Source organism: Eubalaena glacialis, chromosome 7, assembly GCF_028564815.1.
Source record: "Eubalaena glacialis isolate mEubGla1 chromosome 7, mEubGla1.1.hap2.+ XY, whole genome shotgun sequence".
Lineage (NCBI taxonomy): Eukaryota > Metazoa > Chordata > Mammalia > Artiodactyla > Balaenidae > Eubalaena > Eubalaena glacialis.
Genome location: NC_083722.1, coordinates 88,598,712 through 88,623,364, shown reverse-complemented (window position 1 = coordinate 88,623,364; position 24,653 = coordinate 88,598,712). Strand labels below are relative to the sequence as shown.

At 39.7% G+C, this 24,653-nt stretch overlaps 1 protein-coding gene across 8 annotated transcripts in view; it reads left to right on the top strand.

Annotated features, from left to right (window-relative positions):
- The window catches only part of MAGI1 (membrane associated guanylate kinase, WW and PDZ domain containing 1), a 616,101-nt gene that overhangs the window by 319,660 nt on the left and 271,788 nt on the right, over window positions 1-24,653 (top strand). Inside the window, exon 1 of one of the 8 annotated variants that reach the window (XM_061197122.1) lies at window positions 12,366-12,390. The exons of the other annotated variants lie outside the window; for them this stretch is intronic. Coding sequence (XP_061053105.1) covers window positions 12,381-12,390 — 10 coding nt within the window. The 5' untranslated portion in view covers window positions 12,366-12,380. Of the gene's footprint in view, window positions 1-12,365; window positions 12,391-24,653 lie in introns of those variants that run through there. 8 annotated transcript variants of the gene reach the window in all.

Below are 24,653 nucleotides of genomic sequence, written 5' to 3'. Positions count from 1 at the left end.
TTGTTATGTACTGATCAACACGAGTCAGTGTAACTATGGTTAGTACAGGAAGCCTTCTGCCTTAGCGAGTAGACTTCTGTCTGGAATTTGGGGTGGGACTACTTTTTGAATGACCATATGGAAGGTGATGGAATTTTTTTTTCCTAATGGTTTAGGTAAATTGTTGCCTGGTAGCAAAGATATGATCCAAATAGTTTCACAACATCAGCTTGTATGACTGTAGGCAACTCTCTGTGCCATTCACATTGAATTCAGGGTGATGCTAAAAGCTAGGATGAATAGTTAAATTTTGTTAGAGAGCATCTTTTATCCCAGTTTTTCATAAACACAGGTCTGGATGAAGAGCTTTTCAAACATTTAGATTTATGGACCCCAGTGCTGAAAATTTTAATTCAGAGCACTGAGGTGAAGCTTAGAAATGTGTGATTTCTAAAAGTAGTCTAAAAACAGTTGATACTTGTTATTTGCAGTAGTTATGTTCTGTACAGTTGCCAGAACGCTGAATTTGCAAACATTGACCATTGCTCCTAAGGGAAATACAGGGTTAGGTTCTGTAAGCTTCTGGTCACATTTTCATCAGTCACTCAGTACATGTCCTTGTTTTATTTGTGTTTCTGTTTAAAGACACTTTATGTAACGTATAGTTCTAAAAATCATGTATGCAGTATTTCTTTATAATAAAACAGGAAACAAGAAAGATTTAATAATTTCCTAACCCTGGATAATGTGACTGTAAATTTCTTTGACTTTCAGTCTCACAGTGCTGTCTACTATGCTTTTTTTTTTTTTTTAATCAGTTGTCATCTCAAGAACTCACAGCCACTTTTCTATTTTTCTGTAGCTTTATCACGCACTATAAATGTTACTTTTAACACTCTTTGGAGTAGCCTCATGTACAGATGGGCAAATTTTCTCTTTCTTTTTCTGGATGTGCCTTTCTGTTGAACTCATGGCTAACAGCACTATACAGTCCCTCGATATCTGAGTGGGATTTGTTCCAGGACCCCTGCCCTGGGGATACCAAAATCTAAGGATACTTATATAAAACGGAATAGTATTTGCACATAACCTAGGCACATCCTCCTATGTATTTTAAATCATCTCTAGATTACTTATAATACCTGATACAATGTAAATGCTATGTAAATAGTTGCTGGTGCATAGCGAATTCAAGTTTTGCTTCTTGGAACTTTCTGGAATTTTTTCTTTTGAATATTTTTGATCTGAGGTTGGTTGAATCTGCGGGTGATCAGGGCCACCTGCAATTCATGCCTAAATGAAGCTTATCTAATGCATAATTTCTCTGTAAGGCACATCACAACCTTCATGTACTTTGGGACACGAGACAGCCTTTTAGCACTACACTTGAGGGTTCCTTTAAATAGAGAAGTCATATCAAAAAGCACAAAAATGTGAAAACATGGCACTTAATAGATGCCATGGAAAAGGCATAGATGCCAACGAAAAGGACACTTGTTTATACTTTAAGAGCTGAAACAAGAAGGTAGAGCATCACCTTATTTGATCTCCTGTAGCATGCATGTTGGTCAAGTAAAATTTTTCACTGGTCCTTGTGTGTCTGTGAATCACCAGCAGAGTGCCACAAGTGTTGATTTTTGGGGTTACAAATAGGTGAATTCACAAATATCTACTCCATGAATTATCAGGAGCAACAGTATTTCTCCATGTGAAGCTAGATTGGGGAACCACTGGTGTGGCAGAATTCAAATCCCTCTTCCATCAGTTTGTCTGAGAGTAGTGTGACCTCAGACACGTTATTTAGTTTCTCTTAGCCTCAGTTTTTCTTCTATAAAATGTGGCAATATCAGATGCTCCCTCATAGGGTTGTCATGAGCATTAAATGAGATAACAGTCTTAGAACAATAGTTTGCATACATGCATACTCAATAAATGTTACCTTTTGTGTTATTGGTGGTGATATTAGAGTTGGAGTAAACTGGGGTGTAGAACTACTTCATGCAAATGGGTTAATTTCTCTGGATCTGTTTTCTCTTCTGTGCAGTATGTACTGTAATAATTACAGTCATTGTACAGTGCCGAGGTTAGGAGGGACCAACCTTCTGTGCAGTTGAAAATCCACGTATAACTTTATAGTATTTTTGGTTCCACATCCACAGACTCAACCAGATCATGTAGTAACTTAGTTATTTATCAATGAAAAAAAATCTGCGTGTAAGTTGATCCACCCAGTTCAAACTTGGGTTGATCGAGGTTCAGCTATGCTTAACAGGGCTGCGGTGAGCATTCCATGACATACCATAGGTGACAGAATTTGGTTAGTTCTGAAGCCCAACACAGTTGGGAACAGTTGCAGTGTTATGGAGAAGTATGAATGCAGTCTACCGTTTTCCTAATAATCATAAATATCACTTAGCATTTACAGTATGTTTCCATGAGGATTTAACATTTTGGGGTTAAAATGCTTTCCTCACCACTTGGCATATTATAGTTCTTGTTAACTGTAATTATCATTCCTTTGCTTTAGGCTAGTGGTTCACAATGGAAGTGATTTTGATCATCAGGGGGCATTTGGCATGTCTGGAGACCTTTGTTGGTTGTCATAACTGGAGGGAGGTGCTACTAGCTTCTAGTGGGTAGAGGCCAGGCATTCTGCTAAGCTTCTTACATACACAGGACAGCTGCCCACAGCAAAGAACTATCCGGTTCAAAATGTCACTAGTGCCCAGGGTGAAAAACCCTAAACTAAACTGACAGTTCCCTGAGGTCAGGTACTATGACTTACTCACCCTCCTGAACCCTGGTATAGGAGTGGAAGAGTCTACAAAGGCACTTAGCCCTTTGGTTTGGTGTGTCCGCAGATTGGCTTCATGACCTCCAAGTCTTAAGAGTCAATCCTTGACATATCTCCTCCCTTCTGATTTTATTATTTTAAAAGTTTCAATTGTGCCATATTTGAAACATAAGGAAAAAAACAGAAAATAGTATAAACAGTGTTCGCAGTGTGGTCTGTGGACTGGTGCCAGTCTGCAAACTGTTATCAGCCCAGAAGGAGGCCAGTAGAGAAGGTGGGAGAAAGAGTTTAGGCATTGTGAGAGCAATTGGCCCATCCTGTGGTGTTTCTGTTGCATATACAGAAGTATCAGGCTGCAGCAGGTTGGACATTTAAAACTACCCTTCTCTTCCGGTAGTTTGAGAAGCACAGATAACCAATGCTCGGATTCTGACTTTCCAGATTTCACAGATGTTGACATTTTGCTATCTTAAGTTCATATTTGTCCCTCCCTTTGTCTCATTCTGTCACCTTTTCCCTATTTGTTAAAGACGTAGCACACTGCAGACATACTTATTGAACCCCCAGTCTGTGCTTGGTACAGGATTCGTCCTTCTCTGGAACAGGTGTTGCAGTGCTCTGCCCAGCACCCCACATCTCTGCTCTACCCATTCCCTGCCCCACCCCCGGCCCTGGAAATCACAGCAAGTCCACAGAACCAGCAGCTAGAAAAACAACAAACACATACCTACCATTCTGACCTGTCAAACTTCCATTAAGATCAGAGGTTGGTAAACTACCCCCATTTCAGTAAAGTTTTATTGGAACACACCCATGCCTACGCCTCCATGCATTGTCTGTGGCTGCTTTCACACTAAATGGCCAAATCGAGTGGTCGCTACAGAATCCGTATGGTCTGCAAAGTCTAAAATAATCAGTGTGGCCTTTTATAGAAAACGTTTGTTGATCCCTAATTTAGACAAGTACTTTTTCATGTAAAACCAGGCTGGGGTGCTCATTTGCATATCAGATCTAAGCAAATTGATTTCTCCTTGGACTGAATAGGTCCTACTTGTTATGGTGGGGCTGAGGGGAATGGATCCAATCTAATGACTATTTTAATTTTTTTTTTCCTTTAATTCACCTTTTGGTTTGTTCTGATTGAGCTTCTATCCTGAATTTGTTAGTGGAGTTCTTGGTAATTCCTGTTTTTTTCAGTATGTCCATGGCCTGCTCTCTTGGTGGCAGTAATAAAGACATACAAAGATGATTATGAGACTAGAAGTAACAGGTAATGATTACTAATACCAAGTGCCAGGTTATGTACTTCATATGCTTCACATCATAGCAAGTCTGTCATCCCCTATTTTCAAATGGGGAAACTGACGCCCACAGATGAGATGCCCAAGGTCTCCCATCTTGGAAGGAGCAGGACAGGGATTCCAGCTCAAAAGTCTTGGCCTGAGTCCAGTCTTATGCAGCAGAGCCTTTTGATTATTGATGCGTTGCTGTGGTTTCTGTTTCCCCATATATTTTAGAGTGTTAATTTTCCAGCTCTTTTTCTGAGAAACCAAGATGTCATTTTAAATGGCTGTTTTCTGCTGAATTTGTCCTTGTTTAATTATGAAGATGACTTGTGTGTTTAATAAGATGCCCCTTCCAAAACAACATAGAGTTCATTTTGTTGACAGGAAATCATTTATTCTGTAATTTACATAGGATAATGGAGGTATGCTTTGACATTTGCTTTTCTCCCCACTCATTCTAGATTGAGACTGGGGATCGGAAAAGGCCTAGTTCTACCCTCTGTGGGGATATATACCCACAATTAATCTCTTTGCAAACCACCCGGTGCACAAATGTGTAGAAGACAGACATTTGAGCTTTGCAATTTGTTTTTTATTTTCTAGAGCTCTAAACTGATGTCAGGAAAGATGGTTCTGTGTCCTGAAGGGTGCCTAATTTGCTTCAGAAAATGAGGATTCATGCTGGAATCCTGGAGTGCAGTTTAGTGTTTTGTTTGATGTGCCTGTGAGGTGCCAGTTTGATAAGTGTGTGTTTGTTTGAACTTGATGCTTTTCCCCCTACCATTCTTATTCCCAGAATTAAATTCTAGTCATAATTGGTTCTTTGGCATCATATAGATCATTCCATCATGTTGTAATAGCTTGTTATGGAAGACTAGACATTGTGGCCTCCCGTGGAGATGATGTTCCTTGTTAATCTTGTTTCATTACAGCAAAATTTGTCTAATATGAAAGTGAAAAGAATAATTAGAAGATGTCAGAAAACTTTTTGACACTCCGCTTTCTGTGATTTTAAGTATAGTTTGAAATAATCATATGATAAGAGCAGAAATCTGGCCCATTTTCCCCTAATGAGATCTGGAAACTTTTTCAAAAGACAATAATGTTCATCGTTCCCAGTGAATGTATAGATTTCAGCGTAGTCAAGGGACAGTCACTTTGTATAGCTAGACACCGCCCCCCCGCAAAGGTGAATAAGTATGGGTGTTTGCGTGTTTATCTTAACCTTGTCTGAGTTTTCTAGGATGTTTTTTGTCTGTGGCCCTAGACAAGGCCATGTCTCCCCTAGCATTTTGTACTTGACCCTTGTTGCACTCGCCACAATTGTGATTATTTGTATAATTGTGCATTTAATGTATATTTCTATTGCTTGACTGTGAACTCAGAGAGGGTGAAACCCTTGTCTGATGTCTTTACCTTCATGGTCCTAGGACCCTGCAGAGTGGGTGACATGGGGTAGTCACTTAGTGAATATTTGTGGAATGAATGAATCAAATCAATGATCTTTTACCACACCAAAAATATTGAGTTCCCTTGGAGGCTGAAACTATGCCTTCTCTTTCTTGTATGTACCCAACAACAGAGCACAGAGGAGTCATTTTCTAAATAGCAGTTAAATTGGGTAGCTGAGTGATTTCCATGTGGCCAATTTATATAATCTGTTTTTTTTTTTTTTTTTTTTGTATTGTTCTGGGCAGGCTATAAACCATGGGTTCAATCCATCACCTGGAGACACCCAACCAAACTCTGGGAACCTGCTTTCTTCACCATCTACTCATTTGGAAATTTGAGGGATGAGAAAGGTAGAACCTGGGGCTGACATCACTGTAACACAGGGAGTGGTTTGGTGCGGATTTTCTCCAGAAGCAGAATTGGCAGTTCTGGGATAATTACACATCACAACATAGTGGGTATGAGCATGGACTTGGTAGTCAGACACACTCGGTACTTCCTGTCTGGGTGACATTGGGCAAGTTATTGAATCTGGCTGAGCCTCACTTTCCTCTTCTACAAAATAGAGATAAATAGGACCTACCTGGTGGTTGTTGGGTTTAGATGAGTATACAGGACTGGCATGAAACACGTGAAGAGGGAGCCACTATCATTGATCCTTAAAAGAAGGAGTTGTGGATGTAAGTTCTGGTTGATTTCTAGTAGTTCTTGTGTCTTCATCCTGATGTAGTTATATCAAGGTACTGGGACAGAAAACCTTCAAATTTGGACTCCACACAGTTTTGTACTTCGAAGGTATTTCATTTGGTTTTGGCATTGGACAGAAACTTAGATAGGAGGACAAAAAGTGGCTTATGAGCTGATAAAAAATATTCAGAGCTGGATTTAAGAGAGAGTGAGCACATGTGATAGATGACTTGTATCCCACATCCTTGCTACTCAAAGTGTGGTCCATGGACCAGCAGCATTGGCATCACCTGGGGGCTTGTTAGAAACTCAGAATATCAGGGCTCGCCTCAGTCCCAAGGAACCAGAATCAGCATTTAAACCAAATTCCTAGATAATTGAAAGAAAGGCACATTAGTATCTGAGAAGAGATATCCTATAGAATTCATTTGCTCATTACCTTAATTTGGTAACTAGCAAGTGGGAATCTTGGTGCTTATAGATGGTATTGCAGGACCGAAAAGGTAAAGAATCATTTTTAAATTAAACTTGATTGTGAAAATAGTAGCATTTTACTTGACCACTGGGTTTTGACTGAATAGCAAATTGGAGCTTTCATTCCTCCACTGACATACTGGTATTTGGTTCATCACATCCTTATGAAAAGTCAACAGTGATATTTATAAAGAGAACTATATAGTTCTCTGGAGCCCCAAAGAAAGATTTTGTAAGTGATTTTGAGCCAAAAAACCAGAATCGCTTAATGTTAAGAAACCCTCACCTCATTCCACCTTTGCAATGCAGATTGTTCTTTTCAGCCTTAAATCTCTTTCCCCAGGGTATATAGGATTAAGTCACTAATTTTCCTTGGCGTGGCTTCCACATCATTTTAAAGTCCTAACATACTGAATTCATGTTAAACTCCAAATGATTTTCTGTGTTCACACAATGATCCCCTGATAAATATATCAGATGTGGTGTAAGCGTTTTACATGCATTATCTCAATTAACAATGACCCTCTAAGGCAGGTATTGCTATGCTAGTTTGATAGATGAGGAAATTTCACTCAGACTATTGGTGACCTTCCCAGTAGCGGGTAGCCATTCAATGGCAGAGTCAAGATTTAAACCAAGGTCTTAGTGCTGTTGCTTCTATTGCAGGTTTTTATGCAAGTTGGTTTGCTTTTTATTGGGCTTTGCTCCAGACTTGGGAGCAAGAGTCATTGCTACTGGATTTGGCTGCGCAAAGCTCAGGCTAATTAGGATGCAGCCAAGTAGAGATTTTTATAGAAACCAAAGTTGAACCAGGCTGTTGAAGCGGGCGGGGTGGGGAGGTTCACTGCACTGGCTCCCAATTGCTTGGGGATCCTGCTTTGTGTTCCCTTTAACAGAGGGGTTTATTTAGGAAATAAGCGCAGCTTTCTCCCTCAGTGACTAGCTACATATGCCTCTTGTACATACAAAATAGAGAGTATTTTCCCCCATCCCTCTTAATTAATTCAAAGGCATATTTTCTATTTGTTTTACCTGGGAGGCATTGTCAGCACAGGCTCTGGAGGTGAATCCCAGCTCCACATTGACTGTATACGTTGGGCAAGATACTGAGCCTGCCTCTGTTTCTGTTTCCTTTCTTTACATTGGGGCTAACAGTAGTATTTACCTCCTAGGGATGTGGTGGGGTTGAAGGTAGGGCGGCATATAAGGTTCTTGGTCCAATACTTGGCAGGTAGTAGGCATTCCATAAATCTTAGCTATTGATATCATTATCCTTAGCCTCCTTATCATCATGTTTGCTATTGTATCTCTTTTTTGATGCCTCCAGATATAGCCTGTTTGGTGTGGAACACAATAGATATTCTTTAATTTATTCCCATTTCTTTGTTAGTTAGCCCTTCTTCATTTCCCCCCCTGGAATAAGAAGTTTGTACTAAAAGATTCTTTTGTCCTTTTACCTATGATAGTTATCTTAATTCCATTAGCCTCTTTTATATTCCATAATATTTTATATGCATAAGATTTAGAATTGAAAATTGCTTAAAAGATGTATATTGGTCTGTGTTTAATGATCGTTTGGCACATAGAATTTGACTCTCTTTGAATCTGAGATCTAGTTTGAAAACTGACACCAGACTTCACCTCATTTCCAATACTAAGCCTTCTGGGAAGCCAACTGGAAAACACAAACAGAGCTGACATCCTATCAGTGTCATATGTAGTTTGAGAGACAGTAAAATGCAGCAGAGACAAAGGGGCTTTGAAATCGATGCAAGTTTTCTAACTTTTGGTTAAGAAGAATGAATTTTCTCAACATATGGTCTAGAATTTCTGTGGTGATATTGAGGGAAACTGTTTTTTTTTTTCTTTAATTTAGCACTTCTGAAACTTCATTTCTCTTTCCCTGATGCAGACTTGATGACACTAGAGGATTATGTTTTTATTACAAAACTGAAATCTGGAATGGTTAGCAAGAAGACCCATGCCTTTATGCTCAGACAGCTCCAATGTCTTTGACACAAGAGCTTTCCAGGTTATCAGTGAACTCAAGGTACAGCCAACCTTTGAGAAGAAACTAAAAAAAGAGAAAAACCAAAAAACTTAGGAAGATTGTTTCTTTGCTAAATAACATGACTTTTCACAAGAGTGTGAAAGAGCCTGGACACTGGAATTGAATTGCTTAAGTTAAAATCCAATTTCTACCTCTTACTAAGCTGTGTGAACTTGGGCAGCTTTGTCAACTTGTCTGTCCTTCAGTTTCTCTTTCCTAAAACAGAGGTAATGATAATTCCCATTTCAAAGAACGGTCAGGATTGAATTAAATAATGTATGTAAGCACTTAGCACAGTCCTGCAATAAATTGCAGTCATCGTGGTGATGGATGAGGACGACTCAAAATTCTCCTCTACATGTCAAAGTGAGCAAAATGGAAAAACTCTGTGAGTTAACAAAATCTGTAGGCATTGTACCATTAGTGGAAAGAAGAACAGAAAAGCTCTTCATTTTCTCATCTGTGTTTTGCTGAGTTTGGGTTCTATTTCCAAAGTCACAGTTGACTGTGTATGTAATAATCTGTACCATAACTCTGTGTGGCTGGATGTAGATTTTTTTTCCTTTTAATCAGTGCATTACTTTATATTTTCTAAAGTCTTTATGGGTTTTCAGTGAAGTGTCTTCCAGTGCCATCTGGGACTACAGGTGGTGAGATGGTGTTTTTTTCCGCCTCTCTCCTCTCTATGTCTGTATTCCCAGTCATCATACTGTTCCAATGCCAGGGAGTTGAATGAGAGCCCCCCGCTGGCCTTCACACTGGTAGGAAGATGCATTGTGTGTAATAAAGGGAGCTTATAAAGGCTCCTGTAATGATTGCAACTGGGCTTGCTGTTCTGAGGCAGGAGACAGTTTTCACTTTTTGAAATTGATATGAAAGAAATGGGGTAATAGCAAGAGCATTTTCAAGTTGAAATTTAAATTATTTGACAGTTGCAAAATACATATATCACTCTACGTGTGCTTTATGCTTAAGATTTTGCATTTCTCAAACCACTGGGCCATGAAGTCAGTATAGCTTGTATTCTTATAGTTGGGACCCAACACTCAGAAATTTAGGAAAAGAAATGCAGTGAGCAGGAGGACGCAGAGGGGTTGGTGGTTCCTACGCAAATGTGCATTTCATGCCCTGACCAAGGTTCATACTGTGACTTTGGGGTAAGAAGAGGTAAGAGCAGGTAAAATTTGGCATATTGGCGTATCACCATGCCCAGAATGAAAAAGACATTCTTCAGGGCAAAAAGTGGACATTCAATACTCTTGTCACTAGCACACAGAACAAGACTCAATAGTGTGAATTTGAAGCTTTTTACTACTGATGAAACCTTTGATTTGAAAGTGGCAAGGAAACCTTTTCACTGATCGTTATCAGGCACTCTTACTTCAAAACTGTGCTTCTCCTTTTGTTTATATTCCAGATGGGTCAGCATTCCACAGCTTTCTCTATACCTTTAACACGTATGCTAGTATTCTACTACCACCATTTAAAAATTTTACTGGAAATTTCTCTGTCCTCAGTTTTGTGTATCTTGCTGTGTGTGTGTTGAAAACTTTAGGGATGATTGATTAACTTGTGAACACACCACACAACAACAGTTTCTATTCTGTACCCCCCGTTATCTGGGCACAAAGATCTACACCTTAGCAGAATAAGGGCAAGTGATAAATCTTTCCATTCTAGAACAATGTGTTGCTACCTTTGCTGTCTGTTCTGTATCTAGGCCAATATATAAAGGAGACTTTCAGGTACAAGAAGGTGCTCTTTCCCCCTCACCAAGTTGTGAGTTCAGTGCAGATTTTCATTGGGAAAGAAATAGAAAAATAACATGCAGGGTTGCTTACCCCCTTGAATTTATTTTATAACCACAGGTGACCTCTGTGGATGAATTAGCTCACCTGGTGAACTTCTAGCTACTCAGAGTTCCTAGACTCCAGCAGTTTAGGCCAATAGGGGGTCATATTTTGATGATAACTTTGGCCAGGACTGCAATCTGCTTGCCCACAATTTTGGGCCTAGTGACTTTTTCAGGTATGCCTCATAGTAACTCTGGTCACTGGCTTCAGCCTTCAGAATTACACATACGTTCAGTCTCTAGAAAACCAGTGACCAGTTAACATCACCGTTATTTCAATCCCTGTAAAGCTGAGGCCTCTTCATGCATGGACTTGCATTGCATGAAATCTACTAATACTTGGATGATTCCTAAAATGCAGTCATAGGAAGTTGAATGGTGACAGTCATTCTGTTGCGTTGGCAAACTATTAAACCACAGAGGCCTAGGGAGATTTCAGTTTCATCTCAGGATTCAACTAGGCTGCCCTTTGCTTAAGTTAAAGCAGTGGTTCTCAACTGAGGACAGTTTTTCCCCAGGAGATGTTTGACAATGTCTGGAGATGTTTTTGGTTTTCACAACTGGCAGCAAACGAGTAGTAGCATCTGGCGTCTAGTGGGTAGACACCAGGGATGCTGCTGAACATCCCACAATGCACAGCACAGCCCCCTACAACAGAGAATTATCTGGCCCCATATAAGGTTGAAAGCCCTGAATTGAAGTAAAATTTTATTTTTTCCAGGTGTTATGGTGTTATTTCTCCCTCTGTTATTCACTTCGAATGACTATGAATGACTATGACTCACTTTCTTCTTGAAATACTTAAGTAATGGCAAGTGACTTCATTTATAGAAAGTGAAACCAAATTTTCTTAGAAGAGTGTTTATTTATCTACCCTTTGATGATCAGAGTTTAAAAATATTTAAATAATGACTTCATAGCATGAGTGTGACTAGTATAGAAACAATAAGAGAGCTCATTTAGTTTTCATTTTGGATGGCCTGTGTATAAATAATTGTTGAAGTTTGGAAGTAGATATTGTTTTGTTCAGCCAACTTAGCATTATCCCTTTAATTAAAGTGTTTTTTCTTTTCCCTTCAGTGTAGTAGTTAAAGAAGGTAGGTTTTTAGATGTTTACATATGAATATTCCCCGAACACGTTTGAACTGAGGCACTACGTACTCTAAAGATGAGCTGAAGAGTTAATCTGAAATGTAGTCATTTTAAGATGGGGGGGTGGGAGGAAGTTGGCTTGTAGTAAAAAATCATTTGAAGAATTAACTTTGGGGTTAAGTGAAGCATATAGTTGCTTTCAACTAGGGGACAGGGATTATCTCTTGGATCCTCTGAAAATCTGGTGGTGTTTTCTTGGTGCCACTTACAAGGATGGCATGCTGGGGATGTCTGCCTGCAGTGAGAAAAAGAAGGAAGCAAAGAATTTAAAAGTTGACTCACTCTTAACCGTCAGTTGATTTCTTTGTTTGGTGTTGCTGATGCCATGTGGCTGGAAGAGTGGGCTTAACGTGTAAGCACGTAGGCCGTAATGTCCTGCTAACCACCATCACAGTCAGGGCATTGAGAGTTTCCAGTGAGTCCTGGGCTCTTGCTACCAGATCTGTATCCTGGAGCAAGTGTAGACCCAGAGACTTTGGACATGCAGGGATTATGACTCTACTGGCAACTTAGACCTTACCTCCAGAGTGTGTTTGAACTGCTTTGGGTGTTCCTTCAAATGAGAAGCCTCTGGACCACTATTTTGTGTTGTTCCTTTTGCAGGTAGTTGAACTGGCTAAAACCAAGCCAGGGCCCTCGTAGACCTGCTTGTTCATGAGCCTGGGTAAGCCCACTGTGTGGGATTTCATTCCACCAAGTCATCATGGTCCTAGGAAAGCAGTAAGCAAAAAAGTCAAATGTTCTTGAAAAATTATCATATAACATATTAGCAGAATTATAAGAAGTGTTAAGAACAAGAAGTGGGGGTCTTGAGGGGGAAGGAGCCACAATCCCTCTGTCCCCAAACAGCTCTTTTTATGTTTTGCTTATTTCCTGCGAGGCCTTGACTTATATGCACATACACAAATCACATTAGCAGTATGGAATTTCAAATGTGTACCCTGCTTATTTTACATACAGGGATATCATAAATGCTTTCCATGTTGGTACAAAGTCATCACTATGGTGAGTCAAGAATCGTGTAGTAGGGAATTCCCTGGTGGTCCAGTGGTTAGGACTCTGTGCTTTCACTGCTGAGGGCCTGGGTTCTATCCCTGCTTGGGGAACTAAGATCCCACCAGCCGCACGGTGCAGCCAAAAAAAAAAAAAAAAAAAGAATCTCGTAGTAGTTCATATTAGTGCCCCTCAAAATTTATTTGCATTCTCATCACCTGGCAATGTTGTTAAAATGCTGATTGTGACTCGCTTTGCTCTGGTCAGGACCTGAGGATCTGGATTCCCAACAGGTTTCCATGGGCTGCTGATATGGTTGGTGTGTTAGTTTCCTGTGGCTTAAAATCACAGAAATATATTCTCTCATAGTTCTGGAGGTCGGACGTTGGAAATCAAGATGTTGGCAGGGATTTGTTCCCTCTGGAGGATTATAGGGGAGAACCTCTTCCTTGCTTTTTGCTGCCTTTTGTCATTTCAAGAATGCTGTGAAAATGCAATTACACAGAAAGTAACCATTTGAAACTGGCTTCTTGCTGCCTTTTGTCATTTCAAGAATGTTATATAAATGGAATCATACAGAAAGTAACCATTTGGGATCCACATTTTTCACTCATCATAATTCTCTGGAGATTCAGCTAGAGTGTTGCACATATCAATAGTTCCTTCTTTTTATTACTGAATAGTGTTCCATGGTATGGATTTACCACCTCTGTTTAACCATTCAGCCACTGAAGGACATCTGGGTTGTTGCCATTTTTTTTTGTATATTACAAGTAAAGCAGCTATAAACATTCATGTGTAGGTTTTTGTGTCAGCATGATTCTTCATTTTTCTGGAGTAAATGTCCAGGAGTACATGGCAGAGTCCTATGATAGTTGCATGTTTAGGTATTTAAGAAACTACCAGACTTTTCCAGAGTAGCTGTAACAGTTTGCATTCCCACCAGCAGTGTATGAGTCATCCACTTTCTCTGTGTCCCAGCTAGCATTAGGTGTTGTCATTATTTTAGCCACTCTGATAGGTGTATAGTGATATCTAATGATCTTAATTTGCATTTCTCTAGTCGCTAATAATGTTGAATATCTTTTCATATGCTTATTTGCCATCTGTATATCATTTTTGGTAAAGTGTTCATATTTGATGTCTTTTTGATGTCTGTTCATATCTTTTGCCTGTTTTCTACTTGAATTATGTGTTATTGCTGTTGAGTAGTAGTTTTTTCTCTGTTCTAGATACTAGTCCTTTGTCAGATATGTGGTTAGCAAATATTTTCTCCCAGTCTTTTCATCTTCTAAAGGTCTTTCCCAGAAAAAAAAGAAAACTTCTGTCTTGCTAGTCTACCTATTACCTGGTTCTTTAGGTAGAGAGAGCAGGCTTTTGTTGGACTCTTGTCATCTGTACCCATTGACATTTACCAGTTTGTTGGCTTCTTCAGCTCCAATGCTGGGTTATACCGGGTGTGAAGAAAACCCATGGAACTCACCTGCGTGCTGAGATCTTTCCTGAGGTTGCTAGCTGGTCTGCCTTCTTCTGTTTACATTTCAGAGACTTCTTGTTTGTTTTATAGATGACATCCAAGGTGTATTGTACTTAGTGGGAGGAATAGGGAAATGCACATCTGCCCCATCTTCCCAGAAGGGGAGGTGTTACTCCTTTACTTTTTATAGACTTGCAGGTGGAACATTGACTTGGCTCTCTAATCCAGAACATTTCTTAATGAGAACTGTTGAGTTGGCATGAGATGTTTGCTATCAGCATGGTTTTAAAGGAGATAATAATTACTCAGAACACTGGTTATACGCATTTATCCAGTTATTTTCTTTCCAGCCCTTCTAAGGGACCCTGAACTGTAGAGGCACTAATGGAAGAGCAGAAAGGGTGAGAAGCTGAGAAATGAATAGTCTACCTCACCATCTGGCCTGCTGCAGTTCAGAAAGTCACATGGCACAGCCAAGTTAGTTCTTCTTCTCTGTGTTTATTTGAGGTGCCAAATGCTAGACTTAAGCCAAGAACTGATTTTGAAAATATTTTTCTACTTCTGTTTTGTCAAACGTGTTCCTTGGCGTATTATGTTAGGGCTTGTTCTGCTAAAGCTTAGCAGAGCCTTCTGTCTCTTCAGGCTGATTTGGCTTTGCACAATTCAAACATTAGACCCTCGTTTTGGAACAGAATTCTCCTCTAGAGATAGCACGAAGTGTGTTTTAATTTCCAGGCAGGTAATACCTATCAAATGAGAGTTGGAGCTTTTATTCTTTAGCTGTTATTCTTTTATATATGGGACTTCTGTTTTAGCCCTTTTCTGCTCAAGCCTGTTTGACTACGTTTTCTCTTTCTAATTACGGGGAGAAGAGCAAATGTTAAGCTAGCCTTCTTTTAACAAGAAAAAGCAATGAAAGTGTCACTGCTTTACTTTCGTAATTTGATTTTGCTTGAACTTTTAAGATACCAGTGTGATTTTTGTATAAATAAATAAAGCTTACATGTCAAGGTTATAGGGGGGGTAGATGTCAAGGTAAGACAGTACATAAACACTTCGAGGAAACTTTTGGTGTCAGGATGAGGAAAGGGTTTTCTGCTGGGGTTAAATATTTGTAGTTGCTGATGAAAAAAATTTTAAAGCCTTTTCACTTATTCCCCGGGAGTCTTGGAGAGAAGGATAGTTGTAGCAGCTTCTATGTCTCTGACTAGTGGCAGAATAATATCTCATTAAAGGAAATTGATTGTTCCTGTGCACGCTGAACAGCTTGATCAGGACCTGGGGGTGGCTGAGAGCCTCACTTGGTGTTGGTACTTGAAGAAATGAGGCAGCCCATGGTTCAGCGTTAGCTTGAGTGTAGAATCCATCGACAGAATAATTACCCGATTCACAGCAGTCACGTTTGAGTTGTGTTTAATTTGGGGGAGGCTTCTATTTGTTCTTTCATCTTCTCTAGTTCTTTCTAAATGTGCCAGTGCCTTATTCAGCTCCAAAAATCAGCCTGTACCACTTTTGAGACATCAGCATTATTATTTCAGTGTGGGTAAGTCCTGCATTTGTGCTCTCAGCCCGCCCTTTCTCACCTTCTTCTTCGTCATCCATTACAGCCCCTTTCCCACCTTTTACATTTGATATGTGTTCTTCAAACTAAATATGTGTAACTTATTACTTTTCTCAGGAATTGGTGTGAAAGCCAAGAGGATGGCTGAGCTGCCGTGAGAGACATCAAAGTCCAGGTCACCCGCCATCCCCTGATCATTTGAGATGAATTTTCTACCCAGCTTATTTGAGTTTTCTTCCCTAGGCAGGGCAGGCAGAAACCCAGTTTAAATTCCCAGGGCTGTGATTCTAAGAGGGGGTTGGAATTATTATTATTATTTTTTAGCTCCCTTTCCCCTTGATGTTCTTCACTGCCACCCATCCCTTCCTGCTCCTGGTTCAGAGTCTTATTTCTACTTTGAAGCTCAGGGCACTTCATCTTAGGAGATCCTGCAGGATTCTCTATACACAGATGGTTCTGCATAGATGTTCTCACAATTAGCGAATCCACTGAGAATTCAGGATCAGAGAAGTAGGCTAGGCTTAGAACCCTGGCTGCACACTGGAATCACCAGGGGAGATGGAAGAAACAAAAAAACAAATAAACCCCACCAATGCCCAGTCCCTCCCCTAGATTCTTGCTCTGAGTTGGGGGATTAAGCACTGGTATTATTTTAGCTGTGCCCCAGGTGATTCTAATGTTCAGCAAGGTTCATAGCTGTCCCTTCCAGGTAATGTCCAGTTACCTCTTAAATTCTGAGTAAGCCTGGCTGGTTCCCTGTTATTAGAACATTCCAGGTCCCAAGGAGAGAGCAGCTCTCTGCTTTTGCTGTTAGAGGCATGTGAGGGAAGCCAGGTGAATTCAATTCCTTCAGGTTCTCATGGTGACTCTAAATCAACATCACCTAATTTTCTTTTTTAATATAGGCTTATTCTAAAGCAGGAATTCTCAAATGTGGCTTGTCATCTCCCTAGGGTGTAGGCTGGTCTCAAAAGGCATTGCAAAATTTATTTAAAGTCACTTTAATTTCTAAAGATAATTTTCTGTCTCCTAAGGACTGGTCTGAAATCAAGCAATGGAAAAGAGGGTGTTAGAGGTTCCCAAAGGCTGAGGTGTTGACATGCTTCTGTTTGTTCCTCTGACAAATGTTGGATCCCCTTCTGTGTTTTGGTAACTCTGTAGTGTCAGCTGTGACTTGCTTGCCTAATAACAGCAGTCAGTAATTGGGTTTACTGCCTCATTTGGTGTCTTTGTTGCAATTTTTTAAAATGTCATTTTAGAAGTGGGGTGAGTATGCCTGCATATAAGCTATTTATTTATTTATTATTTTTTACTTTTATTTATGTTTTTTGGTTTGTTTTTAGCGTCCTGGTTTTTTTTTTAATTTTTATTGAAATATAGTTGATTTACAATGTTGTGTTAGTTTCAGGTGTACAGCAAAGTGATTCAGTTATACATATACATGTGATTCAGTTATATATATATATATGATTTAGATATATATATATGATTCAGTTATATATATATATGTTTTTTTCTTTTTTAGATTCTTTTCCATTATCAGTTATTATAAGATACTGAGTATAATTCCCTGTGCTATTAAGAATTCAGCTGCTACAACCCCTGTGGTGTGTAAACAGTCAAACAGCTTTGAACTGTCTGAACTCCTTAGCGCTCTGCTTCCTCAAAGTGGGGGGAAGCAAGCCAGAACAGGTTTATATGTAGTAGGGGCCTGTTAGAGTGACTGCCGAGTTGATGAGCCAGGAGGATGCTTTGTCACTTTTTCTGAGAGGCCCAGCTGAATTAATTTTGCAAGAGGACACCCAAGGGAGAAGCCCTTGCAGGAACAGAAAGGTGAGACCAAGATAAGTATCAGATTTTTAGAATGGGAGAGATCTCTGAGATTGTCAAATCCAGCCTATTCATTTACAGATATGTGAACCAGGCCAATTTATTAGGGATTTCAGCAACATTCATTAAGCACCTATTAGAATGCTACATGCTGCGTTGGAGCTAGAAGAGGTAGATGATGTATTAGGGTTGGAGATTTTATCTATTTATGTATAATTTATTATAAGAAATTGGCTTATGCAGTTATGTAGGCTGACAAGCCCCAGGATCTACAGTTGGTACACTGGAGGCCCAGAAGAGCTGATGGTATGGTTTTAGTTAGAGTCTGGAGGCCTGGCAATAGGGAGAGCTGATGGTGTAAGTTCTAGTCTGAAGGCTGGCAGGCTTCAGACAAGAAGAGCTCATGTTTTGGTTTGAGTCTGAAAAAAGGAAAAAGCCAATGTCCTAGCTCAAAGCCTGAGGCAGGAGGAATTTCCTCATATTTGTTGGAGAGTCAGCCCTTTTGGTCCAGCTTGCTTTCAACTGATTGGGTGTGGCCCACCCAAATTGGAGTGGGCAATCTGCTTTACTCAGTATATTGGTTTAAATGTGAAAGTCATCCAGAAGCATTCTCACAGAACATGCAGAATAATACTTGACAAAATATCTGGACACCTTCTGGCCCAGTCAGGTTGACACATAAAATTAGCCCTCACCAATGACTTTTCCAAACACAGATGACACAGATGTAGATCTTAAATTCAGGTCTCCTGACCACTGCCCAGAGTTCTTCTATCTACTTCATGTTCCTGTTGTCTGACTCATCTTTAACAAATGAATAATAAAGACAAAAATAACCATAAAAATTGATAAATGAGACTTCATCAGTTATCAAAACTTCCACTCATCAAAAGACATCCCCAAGAAAGTGAATAGACAAGCCACAGACTAGCAGAAGGTATTTGCAAAAATATATTTCTGACAAAGGACTGGTATCCAGGATGTATAAGGAACTCTTTAAGTCAATATTAAGAAGACAAACTAATAAAAAAATCAGCAAACAATTTGAACAGGAACTTCACAAAGGAATAGACAGTCCATTAGCACCTGACAAGATGCTTAACATCATTAGTCATCAGGGTAATGCAAATTAAAATAATGAAGAAACAGCATAGCACATATATGAAGAACATTAAAAGAAATGCTGAAATAAAAAAGGAATGCCAGATTTCCTAATAAGTGGTGCTGGACTGAAGGGTGGAGGGCAGTTGTTTGATGCTCTGCACTGTCATCACAGTCCGCACAAACCTGGAAATCCTGCCTTTTTGCTTGCTTAACCTTTGGCCATAGAGTGTACTTCGAACGCTTCTGTTCATAAGTGTTCAGTGTGTGAAAGCAATCTGGTGATTGCACATAAGTTTTCATTAGTTTTCAGCCTAGTGATATGGAAAGGTCAGCTTGTTTAACTTGTTTTATACATTTAGTCATAATCATGAATCTTTTAAAAATTTCTCTCCTGGAGGACAAACAGAATTCCACGAAAGGTGTTTTTCGAAAGATGTTACTTTCAAGTCAGGGGGAGGGTAGCTAACATGTATTGACCATTGCATTGCATGTTTTAATTTATTACTCTTGACAGCCCTGTTGTTTGTACGTACTGTCATTTTCCCCATTTTGCTGGTAAGGAAACAGAGACCCAGAGTGATTAAGGAACTCGTCCAAGAACACGGAGGTAGCAAATGGCAAAGTCAGGATGGGAATGCAGGTCTACCTGGTCCTGGATTCGCCACTGTGTGTATTATTTTAATTAGTGTTTTCATCCTTCATCCATTCATTTAGTCATCACTAGGTCTATGCCAATTTCTCCTCGAAGCTGAGAGGGTCTCAGCTCTCATGCGAAACTCTCATGATGAGGGAGGACAGGTAATAAACAAGAAAAAGGAAAATAAATCATTTCAAAGAATGATAAAGGCTGTGAACACAGTAAACCAGAGCAATGGGCTAGACAGTGATGGAGGGGCTTCCTATTGAGAGACTTGCCAGAGAGGGTCTCTGCTGGACCAGTGTGAAGATAAGCGCAAACCTCTGGTCTCAGCACTAAGCTTTGCTTCCTCTCGGTCAGTACCCCTATACTAGAAGACAGGTATGTTTATGTAAGTGTGTGCAGAGCAGATCTTAGCAGTTTGGAATCATCCCCAATACGTTTTTTTTTTTTTGCAATATTCTTTTCTAATATGCTCTTGGATCTAAATGGAAAAAAAAGAAAGAAAATTCAACAGTTAAGGAATAACTGTTCCTGATTGCTATTCATTTACCCATCTCCCAGGGTGGGACTGCCTCACTAGGGTTGTCACAATGACTGGGGAGCACTTTAGGCATTTATTTGGGAGCTACCAAAAACAGGACTGCTGAGGTCCAGAGGGTAAACCCACCATCAGCAAAGAATTTTCCTGCCCATATAACCCTGGTACTCGGGTAAGAAACACTTGGTGAATTGTACAATGGGCTTAAGCTTATGTGTATTGAAGTCTTGTTTATCGAGGGGGTGAGATTTGGCCAGCGAGGTCTGAGTTCCTTTGTCCTTGGATTTCACTTAGGCCTTTCCCATTCTGTGACAAAGGCCAGGATTCTGACCAGATCCAGTTGATGATGTTCTCTGCTTTCCCTCCTGTTATCTGGATACATGAAATGGCAAGACAGAAAATGGTTTATTGAGTTTGGTTTTCTTTCCTTGTATATAAAATTTTAAAAGCTGTAGCACTTTGGCTCACAGATCTGTGCTCTAGTTGAGAGAAAGATGGCTATTAAGAGCCATGTTTTCATCTGCAATTGGAGAGCCCGTCAGAGGGAAACCAGGTTGGCAGATGTGACGGGGTTGCCTTACATAAATCACCTTCCATTGTCGCGGTGGGCATATGGCCAGTGAGTGTCCTAATTATTGAATGGCTTTTATAGCCCCATTATTTATAATCACTTTTGAATAGCGGCTGAAAGACAGTGAGATGGAATGAAAATAGTTCAGTGTGAAAATGATAATCACTTATGGAATTACGGGGATTAGAAATATCTGATGATCAGCCTATGAATTAAGAACTCTCTCTCCCAAATATTTTTTAGCGGGGTATACTACATCCCATACTCTCTATAAATGAGAACTGTGGTCAATCCAGAGAGATGAATCTGTATAAGAATTCTTACCTACTGGATTTGCAACAAACAGCCCGAGAACCTGCACATAGGCACATTCACATAAGTGCATTATATACATTTTTTATAAATAAATTCTATTTTGGAATATTTTAGATGCAAAAAAGTTGCAGAGATCATACAGAGAGTTCTGGAATCTCCTTCGCCTAATTTTCCCTAATGCTAACATCTTGCATAACCACGATACATTTGTCGTTAAGTTGCTTTCACTAGCATCCTTTTTCTACCCCTAGATCCAGTGCAGGACCCCATGTTGTATTTAGTTGTCATGTCTTCTTAAACTCCTCTAGTCTGTATGGTGTTCTTAATCTTTCCTTGCTTTTCCATGACCTTGATAGTTTTGAAGAATATCAGTACATGGTTTTAACAAAAAGTTTCACTCTTCACTGCTGGATAAACACCTGGTTTGGAGTCACAGAGATGGAAGGGGGAAAGTGTAGAGCTTTGGAGTTAGGACACGTGGGTTCTAATCCTGCGTCTGACCCCTTCAGCACTGGGCGTCTCACTTTCTTCATCTGTTTTAAAGTGGGAATAGTGCCACCTTTCTCACTGGGTTTTATAAGGTTTAAATGAGATAATGTTCATGAAAGAGATTTATGATAAAGCATCAAACGTATGATCATCAAAGGGAAATTATTTAAAATGTATGAGTTTTTCTATCCTGCAGTTTTGTATAAGCTGGAGATTGATACCAGTAACAGACTTTATTCCAGGAATCATTTAATAAATTTCTCAGAAGGCTCTCTAAGTCTTTAAATGTGTGAAATTGTTCTACTTTCTAGAGGTTATGGGGATGGGGTATTTTTAAGCCATTGAGTCTTTTATGAAAGCCCCGTCGGTGCAGACCCATGGCTCGCCCTCCTACTCTTTTTCTAAGGGAATCGTTTATACACCAGCGCTACCTGCATACACACAGATGCACAACCATGCAAACCCTGGCAACCTTAGGAGAACATAGCATGTTTTTGAGAGAGACACAATCCTCTGGAATGTGGGTGATGACGAACTACAGCTTTGGGGCCAAGTCCAGACGGCTGCCTGTTTTTGTAATAAAGTTTTATTAGAACACCGCCAGGCCCAGTTGTTTACATCTTGTCTAGAGTTGATTTTCCTGCTAAAAAAGCAGAGCTAAATAATTGGAACATAGACTTTACAGCCTGCAAAGCCTAAAATATTTACTATCTGACCTTTTGGAAAAATGTTGCCTGCTTCTGCTGTAGACTCTTACTGATGCAAGATGTTTTTCTTTCCATTCTCGCCTGTCTGGAACCATATACTTGTGATTCTCTCATTTGTTTCCAGCTTTGAAAGATTTTTAAAGAGGGGCGCTATGTAAAACATAGACTCATAAAGATGCTTTGCTCAGGGGAAATGGTCTCACCTTTTTCAGACCCATCAAATGATGTGCAGATATCGCTGGTGGTCTCTGTTCTCAAAATCCAGCAGAAATTAGAGTGACGTGTGCTGATGTTACCCTGCTTGTATGAAATTTCCCAGTGTACGTCAGAGGACCTGGAACTCTGGCCCCAGCCTACTGTTGCTTGAATGATATCAGACCATATTAGAATATAGTTTACCACCCAGATTATCCATTGCTGTCTGAGAATAAATTGGAGTGAGGTTAGGAGGGTAGGGGAACAGTTGTGTTAATTACTGTGGATTTTCAAGGCTATAGAATGCCAATGGGATCTCAGTTTGTATTTGCAAAAGCACATTTAAAACTTCTTACTTGTCAACAGTGTCCTAAGACCCAAGAGTACAGGGCTTCAATCCGGGGTGCCAGTTCCTAGGAAGGAACCTTGCTTACACTCCCTGGCTGAGTGTTCTCTGGAAGCTAATGCTGTTCAGATGTCACTTTCTTGGTTTCTACATATGTTGAGCATGAAGACGATATTGGGACAACTGTACAATGTACCAGTTTCATGGGAAGTCAGTCTTTGGTTTTTATATTGAGATTCACATAGATGTTTTCTAGTGGCATGGTGAGTGTAACTGCTTAAGAAAAATAATCATTTTATTTTACTCTTTTTTTTTTAAACATCTTTATTGGAGTATAATTGCTTCACAATGGTGTGTTAGTTTCTGCTGTATAACAAAGTGAATCAGCTATACATATACATATATCCCCATATCTCCTCCCTCTTGCGTCTCCCTCCCATCCTCCCTATCCCACCCCTCTAGGTGGTCACAAAGCACCGAGCTGATCTCCTTGTGCTATGCGGCTGCTTCCCACTAGCTATCTGTTTTACATTTAGTAGTATATATTAGTCCATGCTACTCTCTCACTTCGTCCCAGCTTACCCTTCCCCCCACCCCGTGTCCTCAAGTCCATTCTCTACATCTGTGTCTTTATTCCTGTCCTGCCCCAGGTTCCTTATAACCTTTTTTTTTTTTTTTTTTTTTAGATTCCATATATATAGGTTAGCAAACGGTATTTGTTTTTCTCTTTCTGACTTATTTCACTCTGTATGACAGACTCTAGGTCCATCCACCTCACTACAAATAACTCAATTTCATTTCTTTTTGTGGCTGAGTAATATTCCATTGTCTATATGGGCCACATCTTCTTTATCCATTCATCTGTCGATAGACACTTAGGTTGCTTCCATGTCCTGGCTATTGTAAATAGAGCTGCGATGAACACTGTGGTACAAGGCTCTTTTTGAGTTATGGTTTTCTCTGGGTATATGCCCAGTAGTGGGATTGCTGGGTCATATGGTAGTTCTATTTTTAGTTTTTAAAGGAACCTCCATACTTTTCTCCATAGTGGCTGTATCAATTTACATTCCCACCAACAGTGCAAGAGGGTTCCCTTTTCTCCACACCCTCTCCAGCATTTATTGTTTCTAGATTTTTTGATGATGGCCATTCTGACCGGTGTGAGGTGATACCTCATGGTAGTTTTGATTTACATTTCTCTCATGATTAGTGATGTTGAGCATTCTTACCTGTGTTTGTTGCCTGTCCGTATATCTTCTTTTGAGAAATGTCTATTTAGGTCTTCTGCCCATTTTTGGATTGGGTTGTTTGTTTTTTTGATATTGAGCTGCATGAGCTGCTTGTAAATTTTGGAGACTAATCCTTTGTCAGCTGCTTCATTTGCAAATATTTTCTCCCATTCTGAGGGTTGTCTTTTCGTCTTGTTTATGGTTTCCTTTGCTGTGCAAAAGATTTTAAGTTTCATTAGGTCCCATTTGTTTATTTTTGCTTTTATTTCCATTTCTCTCGGAGCTGGGTGAAAAAGGATCTTGCTGTGATTTATGTCATAGAGTGTTCTGCCTATGTTTTCCTCTAAGAGTTTTATAGTGTATGGCCTTACATTCAGGTTTTTAATCCATTTTGAGCTTATTTTTTTGTATGGTGTTAGGGAGTGTTCTAATTTCAGTCTTTTACATGTAGCTGTCCAGTTCTCCCAGCACCACTTATTGAAGAGGCTGTCTTTTCTCCATTGTATATTCTTGCCTCCTTTATCAAAGATATGTTGACCATATGTGTGTGGGTTTATCTCTGGGCTTTCTGTGCTGTTCCATTGATCTATATTTCTGTTTTTGTGCCAGTACCATACTGTCTTGTTACTGTAGCTTTGTAGTATAATCTGAAGTCCCAGAGCCTGATTCCTCCAGCTCAGTTTTTCTTTCTCAAGGTTGCTTTGGCTATTCGGGGTCTTTTGTGTTTCCATACAAATTGTGAAATTTTTTGTTCTAGTTCTGTGAAAAATGCCACTGGTAGTTTGATAGGGATCGCATTGAATCTGTATATTGCTTTGTGTAGTATAGTCATTTTCACAATGTTGATTCTTCCAATCCAAGAACATGGTATATCTCTCCATCTGTTTGTATCATCTTTAATTTATTTCATCAGTGTCTTATAGTTTTCTGCA